The 26,172-nt window shown below is 37.6% G+C and overlaps 3 protein-coding genes across 5 annotated transcripts; all 3 read right to left on the reverse strand.

The window, feature by feature from the left end:
* Window positions 1-662: 662 nt before the first annotated feature.
* Window positions 663-5,826, reverse strand: LOC122042625 (enolase-like). Its single transcript, XM_042602826.1, has 17 exons — window positions 5,665-5,826; window positions 5,443-5,506; window positions 4,320-4,384; window positions 4,092-4,139; window positions 3,878-3,964; window positions 3,685-3,765; window positions 3,499-3,600; window positions 3,342-3,422; window positions 3,191-3,265; window positions 2,386-2,448; window positions 2,209-2,289; window positions 1,863-2,057; window positions 1,731-1,781; window positions 1,556-1,644; window positions 1,416-1,467; window positions 1,185-1,241; window positions 663-960 (listed from the first exon to the last, which is right to left on the reverse strand). The coding sequence occupies exons 1-17, from the start codon at window positions 5,728-5,730 to the stop codon at window positions 880-882; spliced, it is 1,338 nt and encodes a 445-aa protein (XP_042458760.1). The 5' UTR covers window positions 5,731-5,826; the 3' UTR covers window positions 663-879.
* Window positions 5,827-7,388: 1,562 nt separating this feature from the next.
* Window positions 7,389-13,029, reverse strand: LOC122042626 (molybdate-anion transporter-like). Of its 3 annotated transcripts, none has more exons than XM_042602828.1 (10): window positions 12,739-13,029; window positions 12,462-12,606; window positions 11,419-11,587; window positions 11,074-11,329; window positions 9,982-10,070; window positions 8,416-8,598; window positions 8,243-8,328; window positions 8,081-8,165; window positions 7,811-7,986; window positions 7,389-7,706 (listed from the first exon to the last, which is right to left on the reverse strand). In XM_042602828.1, exons 1-9 carry the CDS (start codon window positions 12,953-12,955, stop codon window positions 7,852-7,854), a joined length of 1,365 nt encoding a protein of 454 aa, XP_042458762.1. In that variant the 5' UTR covers window positions 12,956-13,029; the 3' UTR covers window positions 7,389-7,706; window positions 7,811-7,851. The 3 variants fall into 3 exon arrangements, with proteins under 3 accessions (XP_042458762.1, XP_042458761.1, XP_042458763.1); XM_042602827.1 differs by having other exon boundaries at window positions 7,389-7,719; XM_042602829.1 differs by having other exon boundaries at window positions 7,389-7,735.
* A 2,868-nt stretch (window positions 13,030-15,897) lies between these two features.
* LOC122042628 lies at window positions 15,898-17,258 on the reverse strand. Its single transcript, XM_042602830.1, has one exon. It carries the CDS (start codon window positions 17,133-17,135, stop codon window positions 16,206-16,208), a length of 930 nt encoding a protein of 309 aa, XP_042458764.1. The 5' UTR covers window positions 17,136-17,258; the 3' UTR covers window positions 15,898-16,205.
* Window positions 17,259-26,172: the final 8,914 nt, after the last annotated feature.

Raw genomic sequence — 26,172 nt, forward strand, 5'->3', positions numbered from 1 at the left:
CCATGATCTACTCGATATGTTCGAATCATTTATACTATATTTAGTAGAAATAAACTATAAAATAGATCAAATGGAATATGAAATTTTATTTTAAAAAATCTATTTTAAAATGTTCATTCCCTTATTTCCTTATATATTATTCTAAAAAATATCTGCCCAAATTAGATTGGTTAGCATGATTTTGATTATTATCAGATTAATTCTGTGGTATTTGTTAAATCTACTATTATTAGCAAAAAGGCGATTCGCTCGCCCCAGCACCTCGCCAATCCGTCCTTAAGCCAATACGGAAAAAATAAATCACGGATGACTACTAACCATTAGTGCAAATGACCAAAACATGAGGGAGATTATGCTCTGTCACATCAAGTTTCGACCCCAAGTGCAAATGGCTACGTGCAGTTGGCCAGCGCGTAGGTCTCAAAGCTTCTGAGAAATTCATTTGGTTTATGATAGAAGAATAAGAGTGATACAACATGAACATCAAATAAATTCTACCTTCTATTATTATTAGAATCAAATAAAAATTTCTAAAGAAGTTAAAAATGATACAGAATTGAAATACTTGAACATATGAAAAAGAAAATCAAGAATATTTAGAATCAAATGCACATGTTGAGAAGTTTTATCATGTATGGCAAACCAATCAAGGCACAAAATCATAATCTCAATAGAAGTGATTCCTAAAATCCTCAAAGCAAGCAAAATGAACACAACAAGACAACGCCATCATTGAACATATTCCAGGTTCAATTAGGAAAATTGCCACTTATTCTGCCCACTGCATGAAACAGTATGTTACAACACGGGCATCACAAAACTTGGAGAAACCAGAAACTCATACGGTTGAAGAGACAAGCGAGGGTGATCTAGCATCACCTAGTAAGGCTCCACCGGTGCCCTAAACTTTAAACCGGCGTAAATTGCTGCATCGCCAAGCTCCTCTTCGATCCTAAGAAGCTGCGGGCAGCAAGATCAGGAACGCGTCAAATTATTTCATGTCAGGTGCTATATATCATATGAGTAAATACTATTCGCAGTTAGAAGATCTGGTTTAACATTTCAGAAGTATACTAACAATTGACATGCTGGATGCCTTGTGTTGAATGTGTAAACTGACACTGGATTAACGAGGACAGGAAGAAAGATAACCGAAATTAGATGGGATATCAAAAATCACTTGCCTGGTTGTACTTGGCAAGGCGTTCTGATCGGCATGGAGCTCCTGTTTTGATTTGACCCTGGAGAGTAACAGATATAACTTAAACTTCATACAACAACAATTAAGCTTTTTCTCACTAGGTGGGGTCGGCATAACTTAAACTTCGTATGGAAGCATTTATACAGGGAAACAAATTAAAGAAAAGAAGCAACTGTAAGCATGGTTTGTGTTACAATAAAAAAAAAGGACTTACAGTTGCTAAACCCACAGAGAGATCAGCTATGAAGGTGTCCTCAGTTTCACCACTAAAATCAGAAGAAAAGAATTTTTTATTTAAAAAAAAGGTTTGATCAAGAAGAGAGGAAATGCAATAGTGGGAGTTACAAGACATACCTTCGATGGCTTGCCATTACACCCCATCCAGCACGCTTAGACATTTTAACAGCTTCGATACTCTCTGTGACTGATCCAATTTGATTAACCTGTGGAATATCAAAGACTGGACTAGTAAATAAAGTCAAGATTAATAAATCACAGTGTTAACAAATACAGGATAAACTTATGTTACCTTCAACAGAAGGGCATTGCACGCCTTCTCACTTATGGCCTTCGCAACCCTCTGAAACAGTTAATAAAATGGTAAGGATTTTACTCTTCGTGGTAGAACTCCAATTTGCGAGATTAACCAACAGACAGTTACCGTGGGGTTGGTGACAAGAAGATCATCCCCAACAATCTGGACCTGCTGTCCAATCTCTTCAGTCATCTTGCTATAATGGGTCCAATCATCCTGATCAAATGGATCTTCTATAGACACAATGGGATACTCAGATGCAAAAGACTTGTAGACATCTTTCAAACTGTCACCTGAGATTTTTTGGGAGCCATCATTGTTCTATAGAGAAGAAAACGAGCTTTATGAAGTTACTTTTGTGTGGAAAAGATTAACAATAAAGAACTGAAACAAAACAAGATAGTAATAGAGTTATCCGCATTTATATCAATTCCCAACTATTAGATATCTCAGAACAAAAACTAGAATTTACCTCCACTTTGAAGTTAAGATCGTAAGTCTTATCTTTGTCATTATAAAACTCGGAAGCTGCAACATCCATCCCAATAACAACCTAACAGGCCCCAGAAAAGAAAACTTTTAGACCCTTAAACTCTGTGCTATTTTGGCCAAGATTCAAGCAACATGGAAATAAAGAAATTTAGGTTACCTTTCCAGTGTATCCAGCTTTCTCTATAGCTGTCTTCAAAAGTTCAAGTCCCTCTTTGTTTTCCTATAAAATTCAAAAGAAAGCAGTATTATTACTTGTAGGGAAAAATATGGGAAGCAGGTCACTTTATCATACTTTCAGCAAAGAAGCACGTGATGTAGGCCTTTTTCTCAGATATATTGACACAACATCAGGATCCATTGCTTGTTGTTGGTGGTGTTATAGAATCTACAGATTTTCAATACCAACTAAATATACTGTCCAGTTCAGGCCTAATGATAGTTCATGTAAGCAACTAAATGGAAATGCATAGTGGTTGGAAATATTCCTACCAAAAGCAAGAAGAGCAACAATGGCATAAAGACAATGCCTTATTGACAAAACAAATGTCTATGGATAGCACCTACAAAGCCAATGCATAGTTGTAGGGAATTTTCCTACCAAATGCAAGAATTACAACAATTCTATAAGACAATAATCTATAGATAACAGGGCCTTATTAACAAACAAAATATCTATGCATGGCCTCTACAAATCCCTCTATGAAGGGTTCATCTATGACCATTGATTTCTCATTGTGGATCTCATCCTGCATATAAGAAATAATATGATTTGCCAATAAAAGTAGTACTACATGTGTATGGATGAGAGGAATGAAGGGTCATAGATGGACACCCTTCAAGAGGGCTCCATGGAGGGACCTTCTACAGAATTTAGATCACTAAAGATCCATGAATCTTTTGGTAGTAAGTTTTTATAAAATCCTGCAAGTAAATTTTCAGTCTCCACATAAAAACTAAACCACCTGAATGTTGGGAGCAAAACCACCTTCATCACCAACATTAGTAGCATCCTGCCCATACTTCTTCTTGATTACAGCCTGCAGTATAGTAACACACAATAGGTACATTGTGCAAGAAAGGAATATTAAAAATAGAAAACTCAAAAATATATACCTTCAAATTGTGATAAACTTCCACACCCATTTTCATGGCATCTTTAAATGAGGATGCTCCCACAGGAAGAATCATAAATTCCTGATTAAAAGTCAAAATGGGCAATGTAAGAAGTGGATTGTTATCTATTCAAATAAAGATTCAAATGAAGCCTTACCTGCATAGCAAGCTTGTTTCCAGCATGTGATCCACCATTGATAACATTAAATGCAGGTACAGGCAAGACCAAAGTTTTATTTCCAGCAAGATTAGCAATGTGCTGAATAAAAGATTGGAATAGCAAACCTTCAGAAACATGGATCAGTTTGCTATGAAGGAAAAAAAACAATGGAAAATCATAAACCTGATAAAGAGGTATCTTCTTCACACTAGCTCCTGCTTTGCACACAGCAAGAGAAACAGCCAGTATAGCATTTGCTCCCAGCTGTAGGTATGAGAGTATAGAGTATGATCAGTGATGATTTGAAGCCTACTACCATTGTTTGATATGCCATAGTTAAATCTGCAGTAATATGGAAATTAATAATAAATTATACCTTCTGCTTGCACCAGCCCCACTCATTGGAGGTTCCATCAAGCTTTTGGACCATAAAGTTATCAATTTCAACCTGCTCAGTTGGATCCTGGAAAAGAAATAGCAGTTGTATGTTTTCTCAACTGTTGGTCCCAGAAGCATCTCATTCACTACTCATCTCAAGATAACTTTAGTTATGCTTCATGACAAGAAAAATAACATTGTTTAGCACTCACCTTCCCGATCAGAGCAGGTCCAATGATAGCATTTACATTTGCAACAGCCTAGAGCAGAACAGCCAAAATATACAATCAGTTCATTTTCATCAAAATATATAAACAACCAAAATGTCAAGCGGATTCTTGTTCTATTGATTACATATATCTAGTCTACATATATACAATATGAGAAAAGCATATCTGGACAATGTTCTAACTCTATAATTGAAAAGAAAGGTACTCGACCTTGAGAACACCCTTGCCAAGATAATCTGATCCTCCATCTCTTAGCTCTAGAGCTTCATATACACCTAAACCACCAGTAAAGGATATACGACTTAGTAAACAATAAAGCAATGAACTCTGATCACACATTTAAAAAATAAATGAGTTGCATTTTGAATTGCATGTAAGCAGACATAATCCAAACTGGAATACCAAAAAAGGATGCTATCAATTACAATCAATCTATGGTTGGACATCCTTGCATCTAGCTTTATCTAAGGTGAGCTTTTACAGCCATTTTCTCATAAATTGTACTCTCGTATGACAAAGTCTATTTTACAAACAAGGGATCTACACAAGGTTTTGGTCACGTGTTTCTTCCCATGAGACATCAAAACAATTGCTGGATCATTTAACTTATTTATGGGTATGGAAAATCTAAAGAAATTGTCTGCACTTGCACAAAAAAATTTACAACCAAGTCAATTCTGACTCTGATCCTCGTAACTTATTCACACTGCCTTTATTCCACTTATAACTGTGGAGAAGGAATTTGCACCAACGGATAAATCAATGAGTGCTGACGATTACAAAGTATGTTACAGAATTTTTAGTTTTCCCCAAAACATCCTGAATAGCCTGGTTCAAGCAAGCAATGTAGAATGACTAGGCTAAATTTCGAAGCATAAGCTGAATTTCTAACTGAACGCCCACCAAGACAATTCAATACAGCAGGTCACTTACTTTAATGGTAGAAGTACTTAATTCTTCCACGTTTTGAAGTCCTCAATTTCAAGTCAACATTCCTTTCCTAACTATTTTATGATGGAAATCCATTTCTTTTATTAAAATAAAAACTAACTTTAGGGCAGTTCGTTTCAACGGGAGAACTAGCAACTATGTCAGATCGCTGATGTCTAACGCTGCTAAAAATAGGAAACTAAATCAGTGTAATGACAGCAATAAACAGTAGCTTCCTTAGATCTCGGATCAAAGATAGCGCTTGTTACAATAATATACGAAAATCAGTAAACACCTTGCCTCGAAGCAATTGAAACTTTACAACATAGCATCGATCGTACACAGGGTAAGCAACTCACGGTCAAATTTTGAAAGATCGAGAATGAGATGTGATACACCGTACCTGTTGAGGCACCGCTAGGGACGGCAGCTCTAGCGAAAGTTCCATCTGACAGGCAAACATCCGCCTGATGCAAACAAAAAAGCACCAAGGCACTCAATAAATCCCCAAGAACACCAAAATATCCAAAACGAAGCAAAACAAAACGATCGGAGAATCTAGGGCGACCTAAAGTGATATTGGCAGATCAACAAAACATGATACAAGTTCTTGTGCAAGGATCACCTCAACTGTGGGATTGCCTCGGCTGTCGAAGATCTGACGAGCCTTGACGCTTGCGATCTTCACCATCTCTTTCGCCAATCTCACTTTCTCTCACAGGATTCCTGCAATTGTTGGAGCGACCACAAATATCTGGAAGCACATTGGGTGAGATTCATTTTAAAGGGCGGAGAAAGCAGTGGCTCGCCAAAAACAAATCGCGCCGTTGAATTCGATGCGTGGGTTCAAGAAGAAGCGTTTCACGGTTTTCTTGTTGCCAGTTGCCACTCCTCCGTTCGACGGTTCGGTCGCTTTTTTTAAACCTCGCCTACATTTTATAATTCACCCACTTTCTTACCTCTCTTTTGGTTGGGAAATGTAGATAGGACCCACAACAATGCCGATTCCACTTAGCGGCAAAGGAAAAAAATTAAAAAACTAGTGGGCCCACTTGTCCACACATTTGACTTTTGAAAAAGCGAATTAGGTTGTGATTTGAATACTATATATATATATTTTATAAATATAACTTAAATCTATTATTCTAGAAGATCTATTTTTAAATTTTTAAAAATTAATCTATATCAAAATTTATCCAAAAAAAAAACATATATATATTTCTTAAACCGCTTGCTTTAATATATTTAAAAAAGAATAGAATTTAATACGGTAATCAATTTAACCTTGAAAACTCTATTTAAGTAGGATTTTTTTTCTATATAATTGATAGTGTTATTTGGCCTCTCGTTAATTTAATATGTGAAATGTAAATGACAAGGCAGCTTCCATCATCTCGCAGGCCTAAGGGGCAGCATGCAAAATTAAGGTCTCACTATGTAAATCAGGCCTGCACAACACGTCAACGCTTACTACTAGACTATTGTTGACAGTAATTATTTCCGTTTGTTTAAAAAAAAAATAATACAAAATTAGTGATCCTGCACAAAAATTAATTCATATTGTTTAGCAGATTGTTGACACATCTGATTGGTTTAAACTTAGTTTAAGCTTGGTTCGCTTAGATGTTATCAATCTCTCAATTCAAATTTATTTGATTGTTTAAAATTTTTAATTGTTTGATCTGCTGGATGCTAAAATACAAATCGGCCATCTCTTTAAGCTTTGGTGCGTGCAGTACTTGAAGATGAAGCTCTCGTCCAGCTTTGGCAACCTACAGCAGGAAGGTTAATTAGAACTATTGTTTCCCTTTGTTTAGTGCACGATCTCAATCTTGCGATGATAATTTCTAAATGGTGTTCATGTGCCTGATCGGCACGCTTGTGCTGGGCCGTCTATAGTATACGTCGATGAATGCGTGCATGCTACTTGGAATGGTGGAAATCCAGGGTTTAGCCGAGCTCATAGCACAAGCAACAGCGTTGCACCATGGATGAACCAAAGCTTAACGGTGTGCAAGGTTTACCACAACTGCAATCAGTATAATGCATTTATTTTTCTACTAATTATATTCAGCTACAATCCACAACTGCTCCCTTTTAAAAGTAGCTTATTATATTCTCATGAATTAATGGCCTAAAATTTACCATATCATATGACTATATATCTATATTTACCTCCCTCTCTATATATGCGGAGCCGGCACTAGAAGGGCGTTAAGGTAACAAATCAACCTTTTTTTTAAAAAAAATATCATTTTGAATAAATAGGACATAAATTTTTAAAGTTCAAGACTAAGCAAAAGAAAAATTTTCCTACAATTCAGTAAAAACCCAATTTTCTCAATGATGGAAGTCATAATTCTTACACTTTTCATTATCAATAGCCCCCAAGCTTTCCAGTGATTTTTCAAGAATTGATCAACATGGAAACATTTCAAATTTTCAATTAATCAAGGTCTAAATTAAAAGAATATGGCAAAGTAGTGTGCCAAAAAATCAAGAACCAGGAAATATTTGAGTGTTGACTCTTTGAGGAATAGGAAATAACTCTTCTTCGTGTCGCCTGAATCTACTTGGCATGTGGATCATGTAGTAAAATGTTGTCTGATGTGCAAAAACTTGAATGTTTACTTCTGGGCTCTTCAAATATAGCAGATTAGAAAAAACCTGAAAATGCACACTGAAGGAATATAGATCTACTTAAGAATAGCCATATCTGGACTGTAATTCTATACAATTCCGGTAGTTACAAGCACAGAACTATAAACTACCTGAATCTGCTTGAAAGGTTATTGGATTAATCAAACACGAGCTATATATTATGCCAGTTTTGACGAGACATCTTTCTCCATGATCGCAATTTATATATGCAACCAGAAGCAATCAACAAGCCAAATGCCGCAAGAGCCATGATTGTGGAATTCTCAAGATTCCGATGATAACCGCCCTACCAACAATGAAACAAATATTCCGGTTCAGTATAATCCACATATTTACTATAAACACAAGCTTCTTTGGAGGATGCATGTACAGATCAATACCTGAAGAAGAACAAATAGGAGTGCTGCATTAGCTGGTGCTAAGGAGAATGTTATCATTCCACCACGAAGCTCATTTGGTAGGTACCTGCAAAGACATAATAAGGATTTACATTGAAAACAACATATATCAAGGATTGAGGGAAAGGAAATTGAGTGACCCACATTGTTCTCAATCTTGCGAGTGAAGGTAAACTAAAACCAACACATGCATGAAAGATGCAAAATAGAAGAACTAGAACTCCAATCTCCTGTTATTATAGGAGAGTAGCAAATTAGTTCACACAACAGAGCAGAATTGATGGTCCAGAACAACAATAAATATTGGAGTAGTTTACCTGGTAATCATAAGCGACGATGAACAAAGCTATACTAGCGACTCCCATAGCTGTCATTAGGCAATCCTCATTGCCTAGCAATTTTGCCTCACTGAAAAGCCATGGGAAAGCAGTGCTGCCGAGCATTCTTGAGCCAATCAAGACTGGATATATTAAAGATAGATTTACCTCCCTTCCGTCTGCCTGAAATCACACACAATTTAGATAATCAACAAATAATCTTGAGATCAAGCAGATGGTAAAAGATTTTTTATCTAAAGAATAGGAATGATATACCATCTGAGTCTTAGAACTAGAGGATTTCATAAACAACAGTTTTACTTTTGGAAATGATGATAGGCATTATGGAATTATTTATCTTTTGTGGATAATCTTGTTCATGATTATCATCTTTATTCATTCACCTTAAGATGTAACAAATCCTTAATCATGCATATTTTGTTCAAGCTCGATATTAGAAATTCACAAAACATATACATTGCAGAAAGATCCAACTCAGATATGTTACTATTGTCCAAGGTGTTTTGCAGATTCAGATTTGGGAGTCTAACTACTTATGGAAGTAGATCAAGAAATATTTTTATTATGTTAGCATATTCCAAAATACACAACAACAACAACAACAACCAAGCCTTTTCCCACTAGGTGGGGTCGGCTGTATGAATCCTTTTACGCCATTGAGCTCTATCTCCTATCATATCATCATCTATATTTAAATAAATTTTATCTTGTTTTATTGTTGCTAACCAAGTCTTTTTTGATCTTCCTCTTCCTCGTTTGATATGCAAAATAAAGCCACAAAAAGAAAGTCAAAAGGGAGTGCAAGGGGGCAAATAACTGGATCTTGATGACTCAAATCTTTTGTTAAAAAATTAGAATTTGTCATTTCATTATTTTCTAACCCAGATGCATCTTTCTGAATATTAAAATTAGAGTCCAGAGTTAATTAACAAAAAAAGGCAGATTGTCTTTCATTATAGAACAAAGAAAGAAAAACTAGATGACGTTTGAGAAACTTTCATGCTCTTAACTACAAGGCATAAGTTCTAATGAGTGGGGTTGGCTATATAAATCCTATTCACCATTGAATCCATGTAAAGCTACACCATTACTAATATTCAGAATTTATAAATAACTTATAGTCATGTTAAATGGATTTTCTTGTTCTTCTACATGCTAAATCTGATGGCAGCATGGTATTGTCCTCCAATAATATAAGAGGAAACAAATTGTTTCTAAATTGTCAAAGCAACTAAGGATTCTGAGCTAATAAGGATATTTGCAAGGGTTTTCTAGAGAGGGAATACCTTCTCTCTATTCGTACATTATTTAGATGATCATTTTATAATCAATCATTAATTAAGCAACATGATCGTGAATTAATCAAATGAAATCTATATTCAAATATCAGACTCACATGCAGAAAAATTAGACTGTCAAACAATTAGCTAGTCATAAGTAATCATATATTGACAAACATTGTGACACGATTATATCCTCAATTGATTGATAACTTTCAAAACTTCTAACTGCAAAAGATATGAAAATTCCAGGTCGCTTGCCTACCACTATAGTTGGTGCCCAGAGTATCCAGAACACTGACATGGAAAAATGGATGCTTGCCTGAGCCCACATGAGAACCAGAATATTTTTGTCTGGCTAGCAAGGGAAAAACACACTATAAGAAAGTTTACGATGTTATAGAATTGGTTTCAAGAATATGATTAATAAATGGCATAATACAAGTAATGAATATGGACTAGAACCAATGCAATTTGTTCTCTAGGTGATATAACAAGAAAAACAGCAATCTTTCTATGGCTACCTTATGCTCCACAAACTATGACAAGTGCATAGTTTTGTCTAAAGGAGATTAACATGGACTTCATGAAAAGTATGTATAGCAAGAACCAAAAACTATCAGGATATACTCATGCATATACATTGTGCAATATCTTACAAACAGTATATCGTTGTCAGAATGACAAACAAGATTGGTGCAGATCATTACTTTCATGATCCGTATTTATATCAGAACAATATGAAAATTAGGATAGTGCACCACATGAAATGCATAATGATCAGCACGAATATAACAATAACCTGAAGTCCCTTTGGCCTATGAAATTGTTTAGGTTTTGGAAAGAAAAAAAAATCAGTGAATGATTATTTTATGATGAACTATCATACAAGTAATGTATATGAAGTTTGAGCTTAAGAAACAACTCATTGGGTAACAAGCAGTAAGATGCAATTTGAAGCACAATTTTTTAGCAGAATTTTCTTGAGCACAAAATCCATGTGCAAAAGGTGCTTTTGTAGTATCTTAATGTTCATTATCAATGTCTAAACTAGTATCAGCACAAACAAGCTTCCAGTATCATTGTTTGTTTACAAATTTTTGTAATTGCAACACAATCTTCAATGAATTAGATAATATTTGTTTTATATTTGAAACGTCCATAGTACAATTTGTTAAGAACTTTTCGCTTGGTAGATCACTATCAAATTTCATTTTAAATTTCAACCTTCAAATGTTGGGTTAATACAAAAAAGTAGATTAATTAGTTCTTTTAATCATGATGTATGTGATAGTTAGACATTTTTTGACCAAACCAGAACATGTAGAAGACATTCTTAAGTTCTGGTGCTCTGTACCTTTAAGAATATGAGCTGAAAATGACTTTTTATAACTCCCAACAACAGTTGCATGATGACTTTTGCTCCATTCTTTCTTGAAATACAGAGTGCTTAAAACAGCCAATATGGCAGCCAAAGCAGATGAGTTAAAGGATCTTGAATGAACACCCTTAACTAACAAATTTGAGAGGCCTTGGCTACCAATTAGAGAAAAAGACTCAAAAAAGGTCATCAACCAAAATGTATCATTCAGAAGATCTTGCTTATGACCTTGCTACAAATAGAAAGAAGCTTTAGCTTAGTACTCCTGATTAAGAAAAAGAAAAAAAAAACCATTCAGAGGACAGCTGGGGCAAAGCTAACCTTCTCATGTTCTATTACCATCCATGTCTCATAACAGAAAGAAAATACAGAAGAAGCAATTGATAAGCATATATTTGACATCCAAAAAATTGGATGCTTGATCAAACTCTTCAAGGCTCCCAGAAAAATGTGAAGGAAGCAAAAAAGCAAGCAAGCCTTTCTTGCACCCCTGCCCAAATCAGTTTAACACCAAGAAGGTAATCAATCCTTTTGGAACAATGCCAAAATGTCACAAAAGAGCAGAACAAAGAATGAGTGCAAGTGTTCTATCTTCTTCATAATATCTTTGATGCAACATAAAGGCACATGATCATAAAAACAAGTTTAACAATAATCATGCAGCCTTCATTGTTATTTTTTTGTCTGACATTCATAAAAATAATCATAGGGGCTGCTGAATAGCACTTAGACAGCCTTGCTAAGAATTTCAGATGGACTATAGAACTAAAGAAAAAAGACATCTCAGTGCTAGGCTCTTTTTGATGTGAAATAGGAAGTGAGTGAAAGGACAGATTTTTTAAACAAAACTTTTAAATGTTATCATTGGTTGCTTCAACCAAAATGAAAAATTCATAGTAGTAAAACTGAATCAAGTGATTAATGAAGTTTATAACAAACCAAGAAGAACCCTAAACTATACTTGCTTCACTACCATCCAAAGTTGAACTCCTAAACAAGCACATTTACACTTAGGGCTACTATTACATAATAGGGGAAACGTCTCAATGCTGTCATATCAAACATATATTAATAAGTCTAGGATAAAAACTTTGTAATACATTTCACAATATTACCAATTTTAATCTGATATTCTTTGACCATGAAAGCATTGACTTTTGCATTTGTATCAGATATTCACAGCAAGTCCCATATCAATCTAAGAATTCCCCAATAGTCCTGCCTCTAAAAGGAATCTGATGCATGTTTTCACTACACCTTACTGACCACTAAAACTAATTGATTTCTAGACATAAGAATCATCCACAAACAAAAGAAAACATTAAGTTATAATGAATGATAGCGGGGAAAAAAGACGGACTTACAAAATGTCAAAGAGAATGCCGGAGAAAGTACCAAAAATGAGAGCAGCAAACGCCCCCATCGCCAAATACCATGCCATCTGCTCCCGGCTACTTCCATACTCTGCAAAATCATTCTCACCAAATACGGATTCAACCCCCTGCATAACTGCAAGATCACAGATTTACATAAAGATCCGAGCTTCAGCTACCTATCCATAGAACAACGAACAAAAGGGGGGAAAAGATACAGCAAAGCCCTAATCAAATTGGAGAAAACAAAACAACAGGATGGAAGAACCTGAAGCCAGAGCGTAGAGCATCAGGAAACCGCTCTGGAAACGGAGAAACGGAGCCGTATGGCCAAGATCGAAGAGAGACGAAGCAACGGCTCCCCTGCCAGAGATGCTCCGGGAGAAGTAAGGAAGGAGGAAGATGGAAGCAAAGCAGGATGCGAAGAGGACGAGGAAGGCGGAGGGATGCAGCTCCCATCGGTCGCTCTCGATCACCACTCCCATGATCTCGCTCGCGAGATCGTGCTTTTCGTTCCACTTCTTCTCACGAAAATAATTTACATCAATCTATCAAATGTTTTCATAACTTTTTTTTAACCGAACATAATATTTATATATTTTCTTAAAATTAATATATTTTACCAAAATATTATTATTCCCATAGTGCAATTTAATTTTACACAGGTTATTAGAAAAAAATTTAACGTTATTTGTTGAGTCCACTTTTCTTTTTTCTTTTTCTGTTGTCTTTTTTTATAATCTAGAACGAAAATTTTCTATTCGCCGTCAGAAAGCGTAGATTGATCGATCCTATAGAAATTTTCTATAGATAAATCAAGAAGCATAAATGAACCATAATAGATGATTTAATATCATAAATAAGTTAAACTCTTTCGGATATAATATAGTAACGTTCAAATTTAGAGAGTTCGTCTCACCATTTATCATTTCACCAAACTCCAAGGCTCATTGTTGAATCCACTTGTTCTTAAACTTTAATTTGAAAATAAGTCAATTAGAAAACTTCACACCCTACAGCAACTTCTAAATGTCATTTATGGTCTCCAGGTCAGGGTGTCAATAGAATATTTAGATTGTCATCTAAATATTTATTGTCGAACCCCAACTATAATATATTTATAGGAATTTTTTCTTTAAATGAGGAACGTAACCAAAAGAATACTGGATTTTTGAGTTGACTGTCAAGTGCACTTTCCGATTTATCTTAGTGGTCGATGAAAAAATTTTTATAGGACTAGACTAATCCTCCAAGAATAATCAATGAAGATAAGTGAGATCATCAATTGTTTTTAAATGTCATATATGGTAAAGAAGAAAAAGATAGAAAATATAAGAAAAAATGGAAAATATTTTTTCTATTTTTCAATTTAATGATAATCTCAATAAAATTTATCTGTACGTGGATGATGAATGAATAAAATAAACTTAAGAAAATAGAAAGGAAGAGTTTTCTTCCTTTATATATTTATTTATCTTAATTGAGGAAGGTGAATATATATGATATAAATTTTTTATATATGATTAAATTTTGTGAATGAAAAGTGATACATTTGTTATTTTTTTTATTGGTTCGATTTTGAGATGATTAATTTTGATTCTAAAATCATCCGTTGATGAATTATATTTCTCTTCCCTCTTGCAATTTTTAATAAAATAAACGACAAAAATTTTTCATTATATTTTTTTTTCTTAATTTTAATTTTCATTTTTTCCAAATAAACATAGCATACATGTTACTAAGTAGTTATTGATGAAATAGATGTAATCCCATATAAACTTTGAATTTTGATATTTAAGAGAAAAAAAATTAAATTAGACTTGCTATTGTATTTAATGTGTTTTTACCCAGTTGAGTGATAACATGGATACTGATTTGGTTAGGGATAAAAAAAATATCTAAAATTTCATGATATCTTACATACATCACTCAAATATATTGAATTATATTAAAAATTTTAGTATAATATTGATATACAATTTAATGATTTAGTATTAAGTACACCGATATAAGAATTTAAATATAAACGATATAAAATTTATAGCATACTGAAATTTGATATATCAATTTTTTTTGATATGATATAAGATTTCAATACCAATATGTCATACCAAACCAACTTTAAATTTAATACGGCCAAAATAACACATCTAATGACTTGGAGGTATGTAGAGACAAATGAAATATGATATGAAACATCCAAAGAACATTAACATACAAAGAATATTGACATAATAAGCATTGAGATAATGATTATAATAACTCTAGAGTGATGACTTAATGTGACCAAGGCATTGATGAAATTAGGCTATATAGTTAAAGAGGTAAAGGATGAAAGGTAGAGAAGCAAATAGTTTGTGCGCATAAGAGACATCCAGTAACTTGACAGAAGATGGTCGACGGACAAAGTAAAACCATGAATTGATAAAACTTTAGTGTGGGCTGTGATTTTTGAGTGACTTGTACGCATGGAAGCTTGGGTAAAACTCAATGTAAACAAATTCGACCTTACATTTGGTGGTTGGCAGATTCTCGATCCATTGAAAAGGAATCCAACCGATTAGTGGAATAGAGAAATCCAAAACTCTAAGTCCATTGGGAAATCGGATCGCATAAATAAAAAGTTGGTCGGGTGTCTAATCGATTGGTTGTGCATCAACTACCGACAAAGATGAAAATCAAAAAAGAGACATTAGAGCTCGACAACAAATTACACCAAATTAAGTAAACCTTTTGATGTGGAAAATAAAATATAAATCGATAATAAGTCAATAGCAAACTTAGCCTCATTTTTAATTAAGCTTGTTTCTTAGAAACATAGGTTAGAGGCAATAGAGTTCAATATTTCATGTTTAAGCATGTTCATTATCAATTCATCGAGCTCCAATCAAATTTATCCGTATAAATGATTAAAATCTAATGCGGCAAATGTAATTTATTTTATTATTCATAATCCCGATGTACGGTAGATAATTTCGAAATATATATTGCATTTGCATTTAATTTATGTAATAACATATACATTTTTTCAGATATTTCAATAAGCATCTAAATAACCAAGAAAATTTATACACTTAATCATGAATTAACACGAGTTGAACTCGTAATCATTTTTTTGTCCGTAGAACTCCAATTTAAACATTGAATCAGCCGTGAACAAAGTGAAGTAAAATTACAAAAGCATTTCACTGAACCGTTCATGCAGATTTCTCATTTTTATCTCGCTGCAGATTTCTCATTTTTATCTCGCTGTCAATTTTAAATTTAAAGACATGGATACGTTAAAGAAATTTATGATATATTTGGATTTAAAATAATTCGAAATTCTTAGATTCATCCATTAATTCGGATAAAATTGATTGAATTTTTAACATTGAAGGGAAAAAATAGTAGAGAACGACAAAAATAAACCGAAAGAAAAAATTAATTAGAACAAAAAATAATTTTTCTCTTAATTTACTTAGTTTTTTAAAATATTAAGATATTTCAGAAAATAATCCAATATAGAAAATAAAAATTGCTGTTTAGGTATCTTTCTTACCCTGCTTTGATGGAATGTTGAAGGTGAAATCGTTACTTTTGGCGGCTGTTTAGGGCGGCTGTATACTTCCCGGAGGAAAGGGTAATCATGGACGCTTCGTCCGACAACAACAGTATCTCACGGAGAGAGGGATAAGAAAACCAGAGAACATTCCGCACCGCTCTTGAGTCTTAATGGAATGTTCTCTGCTGCAATTAGGAGTGGTGTGGTTTGGGCGAGAGCACCCAGTGCTGGCCATGGCCGCGCACTTGCACGCCATTAACGCGGGCGAAGAGCATGACGGCGCGGCGGACCCCGCGGTCGTCGAAGGCCGTGTGCCAATCGTGGCCGAAGAGGACGCCACCGGGGCGGAGCACCGCCCAGGCGCGGTTGATGTCCGCCCACGCGGAGTGGAAGTCGTGCCCAGCGTCCACCTCGATCAGGTCCCCGTACACTCCCCACTCGCACATCGCCCCCAGCGCCGACGCAGTCGAGAACGGCACCGGCACCACCCGACCCTCCGCCCCCGCCGCCACCACCCCCGCCATGAACTGGTGCAGCAGCAGCGAGTCGCCGTGGCGCGGCCGCGGGAGGTCGGTGGCGAACCGCGCCCTAGCCCCTGGCCATCCCCGGAAGTCGTCGATGCAGAGGATAACGGCGGGGAGGGAGAGATTGGCCGCCACGGCTGCCATGTGGAGCGCCGAGGCGCCGAGGAAAGTGCCGAGCTCGATGACGGTGAGGGGGCGGACTGACTCCATCAGGTCGCGGAAGACCGGGAGGGTGGAGCCCCAGCCGCGGGGGCGGCCCTTCGGGGGGAGCAGCAGCCCCGCCTTCTCCGGCGACGGGAAGCCGTCGAAGGGCGATTTGCCGTCGTGGACCTTATCGAGGATCGTCTTGAGGACCTCAGAGTGGGGGATGGGATCGGCGCACCGGGTGCGAAAGCGCAGGAGGTCGTGCGGCGGCGGGGGCACCGTAGAATTGGGCAGAACCGGCGGCGGCGGCGACAGGGGAGGAGAGTTGAAGGAAGCAGAGAGGAGACCGAGGGTGTAGCCGACGGAGAGGAGGATGAGATAACATATGGGGCGTCGGAGGGCGTGCAGAAGGGAGGGGTTGGCATCGGCGGCCGGAGAAGGAGAAGATTTCATGGATTCAAATTCTGAAGCTTCGAGAAGTGGAAGAGAATTGAAGAGGAAGGCAATGGAAAGGGAAGAGATGAGAAAGGAATGGAAACGGATAAAGTATCGTATGCGAGGACAAACATGTGACGATGGAAAGCTTGACTTTTATTTATGCGGACTTCCGAAAGAAAAGAGAAAATTGTTAAAATTAAATTAAATTAATATCGAGAAGGAAAAGGATCCGTAGTGGCAGTGGCAGTGGATAATCCCGTAGAGACTTCTGGGTCTGGCATAGTCTCCATGAGACTGTTGCAGTCAAGTCAGCCTGAGAGGCTACAATCGCAACCCTAGTCTGGCGGTCGTGATCCAACGGCCTTGCCCGGTGGCCGCTAGCTGGTGGTCGTCGGTGCCCGCTAGCTGGTGGTCGTCGATGCTTTCTGGGCAAAGGGAATAGCGAAATCAACACACTACATTGGATAGGATTGTAATAGTATTAAGGCCTTTGAATTTTGGAAGGAAATAGGAGGTCTATGTCAACATTTCAAGATGTTCAGTTACAATGCATCGAATTTTAATCGAGCATTATTTATATACCATTTTTAGGTTTAAGAATGAATTGATCAACGACAGAGGCAAAGGGCCTCTAGCAATTCTCAAATATTTATAGTTTGCTTTTCAACCATGGCACATTATAGAGATTTCTCTAAAATTTTAAGACCGCTTATGCTTTTAGATTTATCTAGATGATGACCAGTAAAAATTTTACGTTAGACTAAATTAATCATTTTTAAAATTAATCGGTTGAATGCTTATATTATAAAAGATATGAATGAATTGATCAACTGCCCTTACCGGACAATGGTTACCTATATATGTATAGGATATGAAACGTGATTTACCAACTCCACTAAACCCTATTAAAATACTCCTGACAACCTAACCAAAAACACAACATTTTTTAAAATAAATGGGACGACAGAAGTTAACCCCTTCAATTAAATCGAATAAATATCGAATTGTGTTGGAATTTAAATTTTTTATTTGATTAATTCATTTTTTTTAAATGATTTTTTTACAATTAATTTAGTTATTTTAATTTTAAAATCTTTTATCTGATTAAATTGAATAAATTAAAATAGAAAAATAAATTAATGTATCTCCCATATAATTTTATTATTATTAAAAAAAATTGATTCCGATTGAACTAATTAATATTTTATCTGTTCAAATTACTAGTTTTTTATTGAAAAATCTAACAGTTTAGTTAAAAAAAATTATTTAATTTGATTTCAATTAATTCTATTTAATTTTAATCAAATACTCAACTAAATGATCAAACAAATAAAGACTAGACGAGTTCATAATGTCAATGTCAAGATGCATGGGGCATGCAACCTCATGAGAATTCTAACAATAATTAGTCATCGTGTATAATGCATGAATACGAGAATAAATATTTATTATCAAATAATTAAATAATATTATTTAATACTAGTATAATTTATTTTATAAAAAATTTTAATCCGAACATAAATTAAAAAAATTCGATTATTAATCCTATCTCAACTTATATAATAAGAATATCTTATATCAGGAATAACATATGAGATACATATATAGATAAATATGGATGTGTTTTTTTTTTTTTTAAATCGATGAGATATAGATGGATTAATTGTTAGGACCAAAAGTAGCTAGAGGGGGGGGGGGGGGGGGTGAATAGCTCGTCGCGTTCGCTCGGTGCTTGGCGTTGCTTGTTTCTTCAAGAATATGCAGCGGAAATACAAAGAAACAATCACACAACGCTAACACGGTTGGTTTACTTGGTATCCACCTCACAAGAGGTGACTAATCCAAGGATCCACACCAACACACACACCCTCCACTAAATAAAACTCTCCTTTATGGTAACTACCAAGGGCGGAGAAGCCCTACAAGACTCAATACAAGAAGAGAGGGAAAGGATACAAGAAATACAAGCTTACAATGAGTATAAACCCTAACCCTAGCTTCTCTTCTTGGCTTTGATCCGCCTCTTGACTTGGAAAACTTCCAAGATCCTTCAAGAACTGGCGATCTGAGCTTTGTGAGTGCTGTGGAGGAACTGGCGAGAAATCTGGAGTGAATCGGAGAAGAGATGCCGAAGGAAATGAACACCTGCGGCCTTTATCGACGCCAACGGTCGGATCCCGATCGATTCGAATGTTCCCAATCGATCGGGGAAGCCTTGGATCGACTCACGGATCGATCCAGAGTGCCTCTGTGCTCTGGGAAAAACGCCTGGATCGATCCACGGATCAATCCAGCGCTTATCGCGTGAAGCAGCCGCGTCTCAATCGATCCACTGATCGATTGGAACATCTGGATCGATCCACGGATCGATCCAGAGGCTCTCTGTTCGCTTAGGAGAAGCCTGGATCGATCCACTGATCGATCCACTGATCGATCCAACACTTGGTTTTTGCCCAAAACCAAGTTCCAAGCCTCTCAAACCAACATCCGGTCAACCTTGACCTGTTGGTACATCATGCCTAGCATCTGGTCACTCCTTTGACCTGCTAGGACTTCCCACCAAGTGTCTGGTCAATCCCTTTGACCCACTTAGACTTTTCTATTCATGCCAAGTATCTGGTCACTCCCTTGACCTACTTGGACTTCCATCAGATGTCTGGTCAATCCCTTTGACCTATCTGTATTTCCTCGTGCCAAGTATCCAGTCAATCCTTTGACCTACTTGGACTTCCCAACACCAGATGTCCGATCATCCTTGATCCATCTGGATTTTCCCTTGCCTGGCTTCACTCACCAGGACTTTCACCTAGCTTCACTCACTAAGGTTTTCCATCTGCCTAGCTTCACTCACTAGGACTTTCACCTGGCTTCACTCACCAGGACTTTCACCTAGCTTCACTCACTAGGGTTTTCCTTCTGCCTGGCTTCACTCACCAGGACTTTCACCTAGCTTCACTCACTAGGGTTTTCACCTGGTTTCACTCACCAGGACTTTCACCTAGCTTCACTCACTAGGGTTTTCCTTCTGCCTAGCTTCACTCACCAGGACTTTCACCTAGCTTCACTCACTAGGGTTTTCACCTGGTTTCACTCACCAGGACTTTCACCTAGCTTCACTCACTAGGGTTTTCCTTCTGCCTGGCTTCACTCACCAGGACTTCCCTGTCAAGTATCCGGTCAACCTTGACATACTTGACTCTTCTTCAATCAATTTCTTATTGTCAAACATCTAAACTCAAACCAAGACTCAGCTTGGTCACCCAGGTCAACCTTGACCTGAGGGATGTTGCACCAACAATCTCCCCCTTTTTGATGTTTGACAATATCACAATAACACTTACAATACCACATGTAAGTTAGGCTAATCCTATAGCCTCAATCTTCATGCCACTAGGTAATGAACATATAAATTAAGCTCTTCATTCTCCCCCTACGAGGGCACACTCCCTCTAGGTAATGAAAGCCTAACTTACACCCATTCATAGGTCCTTTCATTCTCCCCCTATTGGAACACATCAAACCATCTTTGGGCACACATCAACCCATGCCCCAATTTTGGGTACACATCAACAAATGCCCCAATGTTGAAAACTCTCCCCCTGAAGAGTTGCTCATCGTTGTTCACAACTTCACTCGTTGTGGTCAACACGATAATGAAGGTCTCATACCCTTCATTAACCTTAACCCTACATTCTCCCCCAATGTAGGCAAATGCCCATCCTTGAGCATTATCCACTTGAAGCCACTTGAACAATGAGGATATCCACTCCCCATTAAAGTTCAAACGCTCAAACTTGAGCATGTTCTTAACGGAAGGTTGACCACCTTCCAAGGTTCATGAAAAATAATTTTCATGTCTTTAAAGAGTCCCTCCCCCTAAAGACATGGTGGTAACTTCTGTCATTGCACCAACAATGACTTGGAATTCCTAAACCTTTAGGAAACCCAAATTTAGAAGTTTTGAGGTTCAAATACTCAAAATTTGAAACAAACCTCAACCTAAACTTCAATGAAGCCTTCCTTAACCAATCCATCCTTGTTTTCACATGAAAACACCCTTTGTATGTATACAAATGTATTTTAGGGTTTGGAATGGTTACCTAGACTCAAAGAGGTTCAAAGATGCTGAAATCAAGCCTTCCCACCAAAATCAGCAACTTGGATCGATTGGAGTTGGGTTCCAATCGATTGAACCTTTCGAATCGATCCACCGATCGATTCAGACTACCGGATCGATCGGTGATCGATCCAGCGAGCTTCAGCTAGTCTTTCGAATCGATCCACGGATCGATTCGGGCACTCAATCGATCCATGGATCGATCAGACTCGATAGTTGCTGAAATTCCATTTCGGTCAACTTGAAACCCCTAGAAAATTCTACAAAAATCCAAAAATCATGAAATTTCGTGTAGACATTATTTAGGGCATACTTAATCATGGAAAAATAGCTTTCTATGAAAATACATCATATTTTCAAAGATTGACACAAACTTGAAAACTTGCAAAAACTTTAGTATTTTTCTTCAAGTTTGTGTCTAACTATTCAATGGTGATTACTATCAAAAGATAGCCTTCACCAAGGTTTTCCAAAAACATTTTAAAAACATTTTCAAAACCAATATCCCATCATGTTCCTTGGGCTTAATGCACATGACTTGTACATTAGCTTTCCCAATGATGGGAAAACACATAACTATGTGTTTTGATGAACCTAAAAACTCAAAAGAATGCACTAAATCAACATCTTGAGCTTTGTTCATCATCCTAACATCTCACTTGTATCTAATGTGCACTAATCACATACAAGTCACCTTATAGTCTTTGTGAGATGTAGATTTTGGTTTTTGCCCTAATCTAGGGAGCATGCATATCTATCTAGGCATTTTTAGAGATATTAGACATCCACCTAGGATGTCACTCGTTAATAAGTGTTGTTAAATGCCATTTGTCCTTAATTACAAGGAATTAAACTTAATGCATGATAATGTTATGACATACATCAAAATAAAATAATTTTCAAAAGAAAAATATTCTATAACTACATGATGTATGAATGTCATGACATGGTATTTTTGGATTTTTCATAATAAAACATGAATGCAAAACTAGACATGATGTCATGGCATATGATGGGCAAACAATCATGGCAAGATTTAACATAAATAAAATATACCTAGATTAACTATCTAAGTATCTTTAAAGTCTTAGCTAAACTTACAACTTAAACCTAGATTGCCCTAAAGTGCTTCAAGAGAATGTCAAAGCCTAAATTGACATTTCTAATTTCCTTGATTTAATGTATGCCAATTGAAAATAAACATGTCCTCAAATGTTGGCATATTCCATTTTTCCTCAAGAGTGATTACATAAATCAAGGCCCTGATTGCCTTAAATTTCCAAGAGAATACCAAAATCCCAACTTGGTATTTCTCAAGGTTTTCCCAATTTGTGCCATTTTAAGATAAAATCAATTTTTCACCATTAGACACATTTTACTCTTTCAAGGAGTAATCAATAGGTCCATTTCATTTTCAAAGGTTAACTAAAACCTTGAAAATGCTCCTTGAGTGTCAATTTCCTCAAAGTTGGGTTAACTACCCTTCTAATCGGAATTGACACTCTCTAACCCATCTATGGGGTAGAGAAGATGCTCCTAGGAACCCAACACCTATTGGTGCTCCTTGGATGTTCTAGGTACTCACTAGGGATAACTTCCCTAGATACCTTCCTAGTGACCTTGTTGGGCTTCTTAGAAGCCTTGGTCACACTTTCTAGGTCAACTCTAGGGAAAACCTCCCTTGTGACCTTGTTTGTGACTTTCTTAGACTTCTTAGAAGTCTTAGTCACATTTATTGCAAAAATACTCTTAGGGATGACTTCCCTAGTATTTTTGGCTTGACCACTAGACCTAGGGTTTGTTCCATAACTATATGGAACTCTATGGTAAGAGGGCACATCCTTCTTAGCCTTTGGTTTGTATCCCAAACCTCTATGGCCATTGGATGACTTTTGTACCCCTAAACCTAGGTTATGCTCATTTTGCCCTAATAGGATATTTTCCATCCTTTTTAGGGTCTTTTCCATTTTATCAAGTCTTGACCTCAAGACTTGATTTTCCATCACTAAGTCCTTAGTTTTTGGTTTTCCATTAAGTTCATGAGCATTTTTGTGCCTAGGCTTGTAGATACAATCCTTAGAGTTCTTGCCTAGACTTTTACTTACATTCCTAGCCTTAGGTGTAGTAGTTTTAGCATGAAAAGCTATATGTTTTTCTTTAACGCTATCATGCTTTCTATTTTCATGGTAAATAGCATTAAAATGATATAAGTTAGAACTATCATGCTTTTTACCATAATGTAAAGGGGTAGGCTCAATAAATGTTACCTTCTTCTTTACCTTGGAGGCTCCCCCTTGACGAATGCCTCCTTGAGCCTTGACCATCTTCTTCCCCTTGGGGCATTAACTTCGGTAATGCCCTTTTTGGGTGCAAGAAAAGCACACAATGTGCTCCTTGCTCCTTTTTATTCCGGGGATGGTCTCCTTGGGCTTCTCCTTGCCCTTTTGTGCCACTTGGCCCTTCTTCTTGGCCAAGTTGGGACACTTGCTCTTGTAGTGCTCATGTTCCCTACATTCAAAGCATATAATATGATTTTTATTATTAATTGATATATTTATACCTTTGCTTGTAGGGGTGGCAGCTTTTCCTTTGGATCCGGAGGTAGAAGCTTCCTCTTGATCGAACCTTGATTCCCCTCCATTTGATTTTTCTTGACTTGTGGAGGTAGAAGCTTCTTCCTCCCCTTCTTCTCTTGACCCGGATGTAGAAGCTTCTCCTTCTTCTTGATCCGGTGTCACCAAGAATTGCTCCCCCTCAATCCTAGAGGTGGAGGCTTCATCATCTTGAATATGAAACAAGGAGTATGCTCCCTCCTTGTTCCCTTCGTTGCATTCCCTTGAGGATGAAGCTTCTTGGATTTCTTCTTCTTCGGAGGTTGAGCATCTCTCAACCTTGGAGTCCTCCTCTTGATCTTGCTCTAAAGAGTCACCCTTTCCGGATTCTTCATGATCTTGTACAGTGGAGGGGATCTCTTCATGAAACTTGGCCAATTTGCTCCATAGTTCCTTTGCATATTCAAATTCTCCAATTTTGCAAAGGATGGTGCTTGGCAATAAATTGACCAAGAGCTTGGTCACTTTGTCATTGGCCTCGGACCTCTGGACTTGCTCTTGGTTCCACTTGCTCCTCTTGAGAACTTTACCCTTTGAATTTCTTGGAGTCTTGAAACCTTCCATTAGAGCAAACCATTGCTCTATCTCCATCATAAGAAAATTTTCGATTCTTGATTTCCAAGAATCGAAACTCGTAGAAGTGTATGGTGGAGCCACCCTTGTGTCAAATCCAAGTCCATCTTGGAATTGCATCTTGAAGTTGAGCTTGATAAAGTCTTGAACTTGAAGAATTTGCTCCAACTTCTTCACCCTCTAGCTTTTCTTGTTACGCTTGACCCTTCCGGCGATGATTCCGGTGAAAAGCGGCCTCGCTCTAATACCACTTGTTAGGACCAAAAGTAGCTAGAGGGGGGTGAATAGCTCGTCGCGTTCGCTCGGTGCTTGGCGTTGCTTGTTTCTTCAAGAATATGCAGCGGAAATACAAAGAAACAATCACACAACGCTAACACGGTTGGTTTACTTGGTATCCACCTCACAAGAGGTGACTAATCCAAGGATCCACACCAACACACACACCCTCCACTAAATAAAACTCTCCTTTATGGTAACTACCAAGGGCGGAGAAGCCCTACAAGACTCAATACAAGAAGAGAGGGAAAGGATACAAGAAATACAAGCTTACAAGCTTACAATGAGTATAAATCCTAACCCTAGCTTCTCTTCTTGGCTTTGATCCGCCTCTTGACTTGGAAAACTTCCAAGATCCTTCAAGAACTGGCGATCTGAGCTTTGTGAGTGCTGTGGAGGAGCTGGCGAGAAATCTGGAGTGAATCGGAGAAGAGATGCCGAAGGAAATGAACGCCTGCGGCCTTTATCGACGCCAACGGTCGGATCCCGATCGATTCGAATGTTCCCAATCGATCGGGGAGGCTTTGGATCGACTCACGGATCGATCCAGAGTGCCTCTGTGCTCTGGGAAAAATGCCTGGATCGATCCACGGATCGATCCAGCGCTTATCGCGCGAAGCAGCCGCGTCCCAATCGATCCACTGATCGATTGGAACATCTAGATCGATCCACGGATCGATACAGAAGCTCTCTGTTCGCTTAGGAGAAGCCTGGATCGATCCACTGATCGATCCAGCTCCTGGATCGATCCACTGATCGATCCAACACTTGGTTTTTGCCCAAAACCAAGTTCCAAGCCTCTCAAACCAACATCCGGTCAACCTTGACCTGTTGGTACATCATGCCTAGCATCTGGTCACTCCTTTGACCTGCTAGGACTTCCCACCAAGTGTCTGGTCAATCCCTTTGACCCACTTAGACTTTTCTATTCATGCCAAGTATCTGGTCACTCCCTTGACCTACTTGGACTTCCATCAGATGTCTGGTCAATCCCTTTGACCTATCTGTATTTCCTCATGCCAAGTATCCAGTCAATCCTTTGACCTACTTGGACTTCCCAACACCAGATGTCCGATCATCCTTGATCCATCTGGATTTTCCCTTGCCTGGCTTCACTCACCAGGACTTTCACCTAGCTTCACTCACTAGGGTTTTCCATCTGCCTAGCTTCACTCACCAGAACTTTCACTTAGCTTCACTCACCAGAACTTTCACCTAGCTTCACTCACTAGGGTTTTCCTTCTGCCTGGCTTCACTCACCAGGACTTTCACCTAGCTTCACTCACTAGGGTTTTCACCTGGTTTCACTCACCAGGACTTTCACCTAGCTTCACTCACTAGGGTTTTCCTTCTGCCTAGCTTCACTCACCAGGACTTTCACCTAGCTTCACTCACTAGGGTTTTCACCTGGTTTCACTCACCAGGACTTTCACCTAGCTTCACTCACTAGGGTTTTCCTTCTGCCTGGCTTCAC

Source organism: Zingiber officinale, chromosome 2A (genome assembly GCF_018446385.1).
Source record: "Zingiber officinale cultivar Zhangliang chromosome 2A, Zo_v1.1, whole genome shotgun sequence".
In the NCBI taxonomy this organism is placed as follows: Eukaryota; Viridiplantae; Streptophyta; class Magnoliopsida; order Zingiberales; family Zingiberaceae; genus Zingiber; species Zingiber officinale.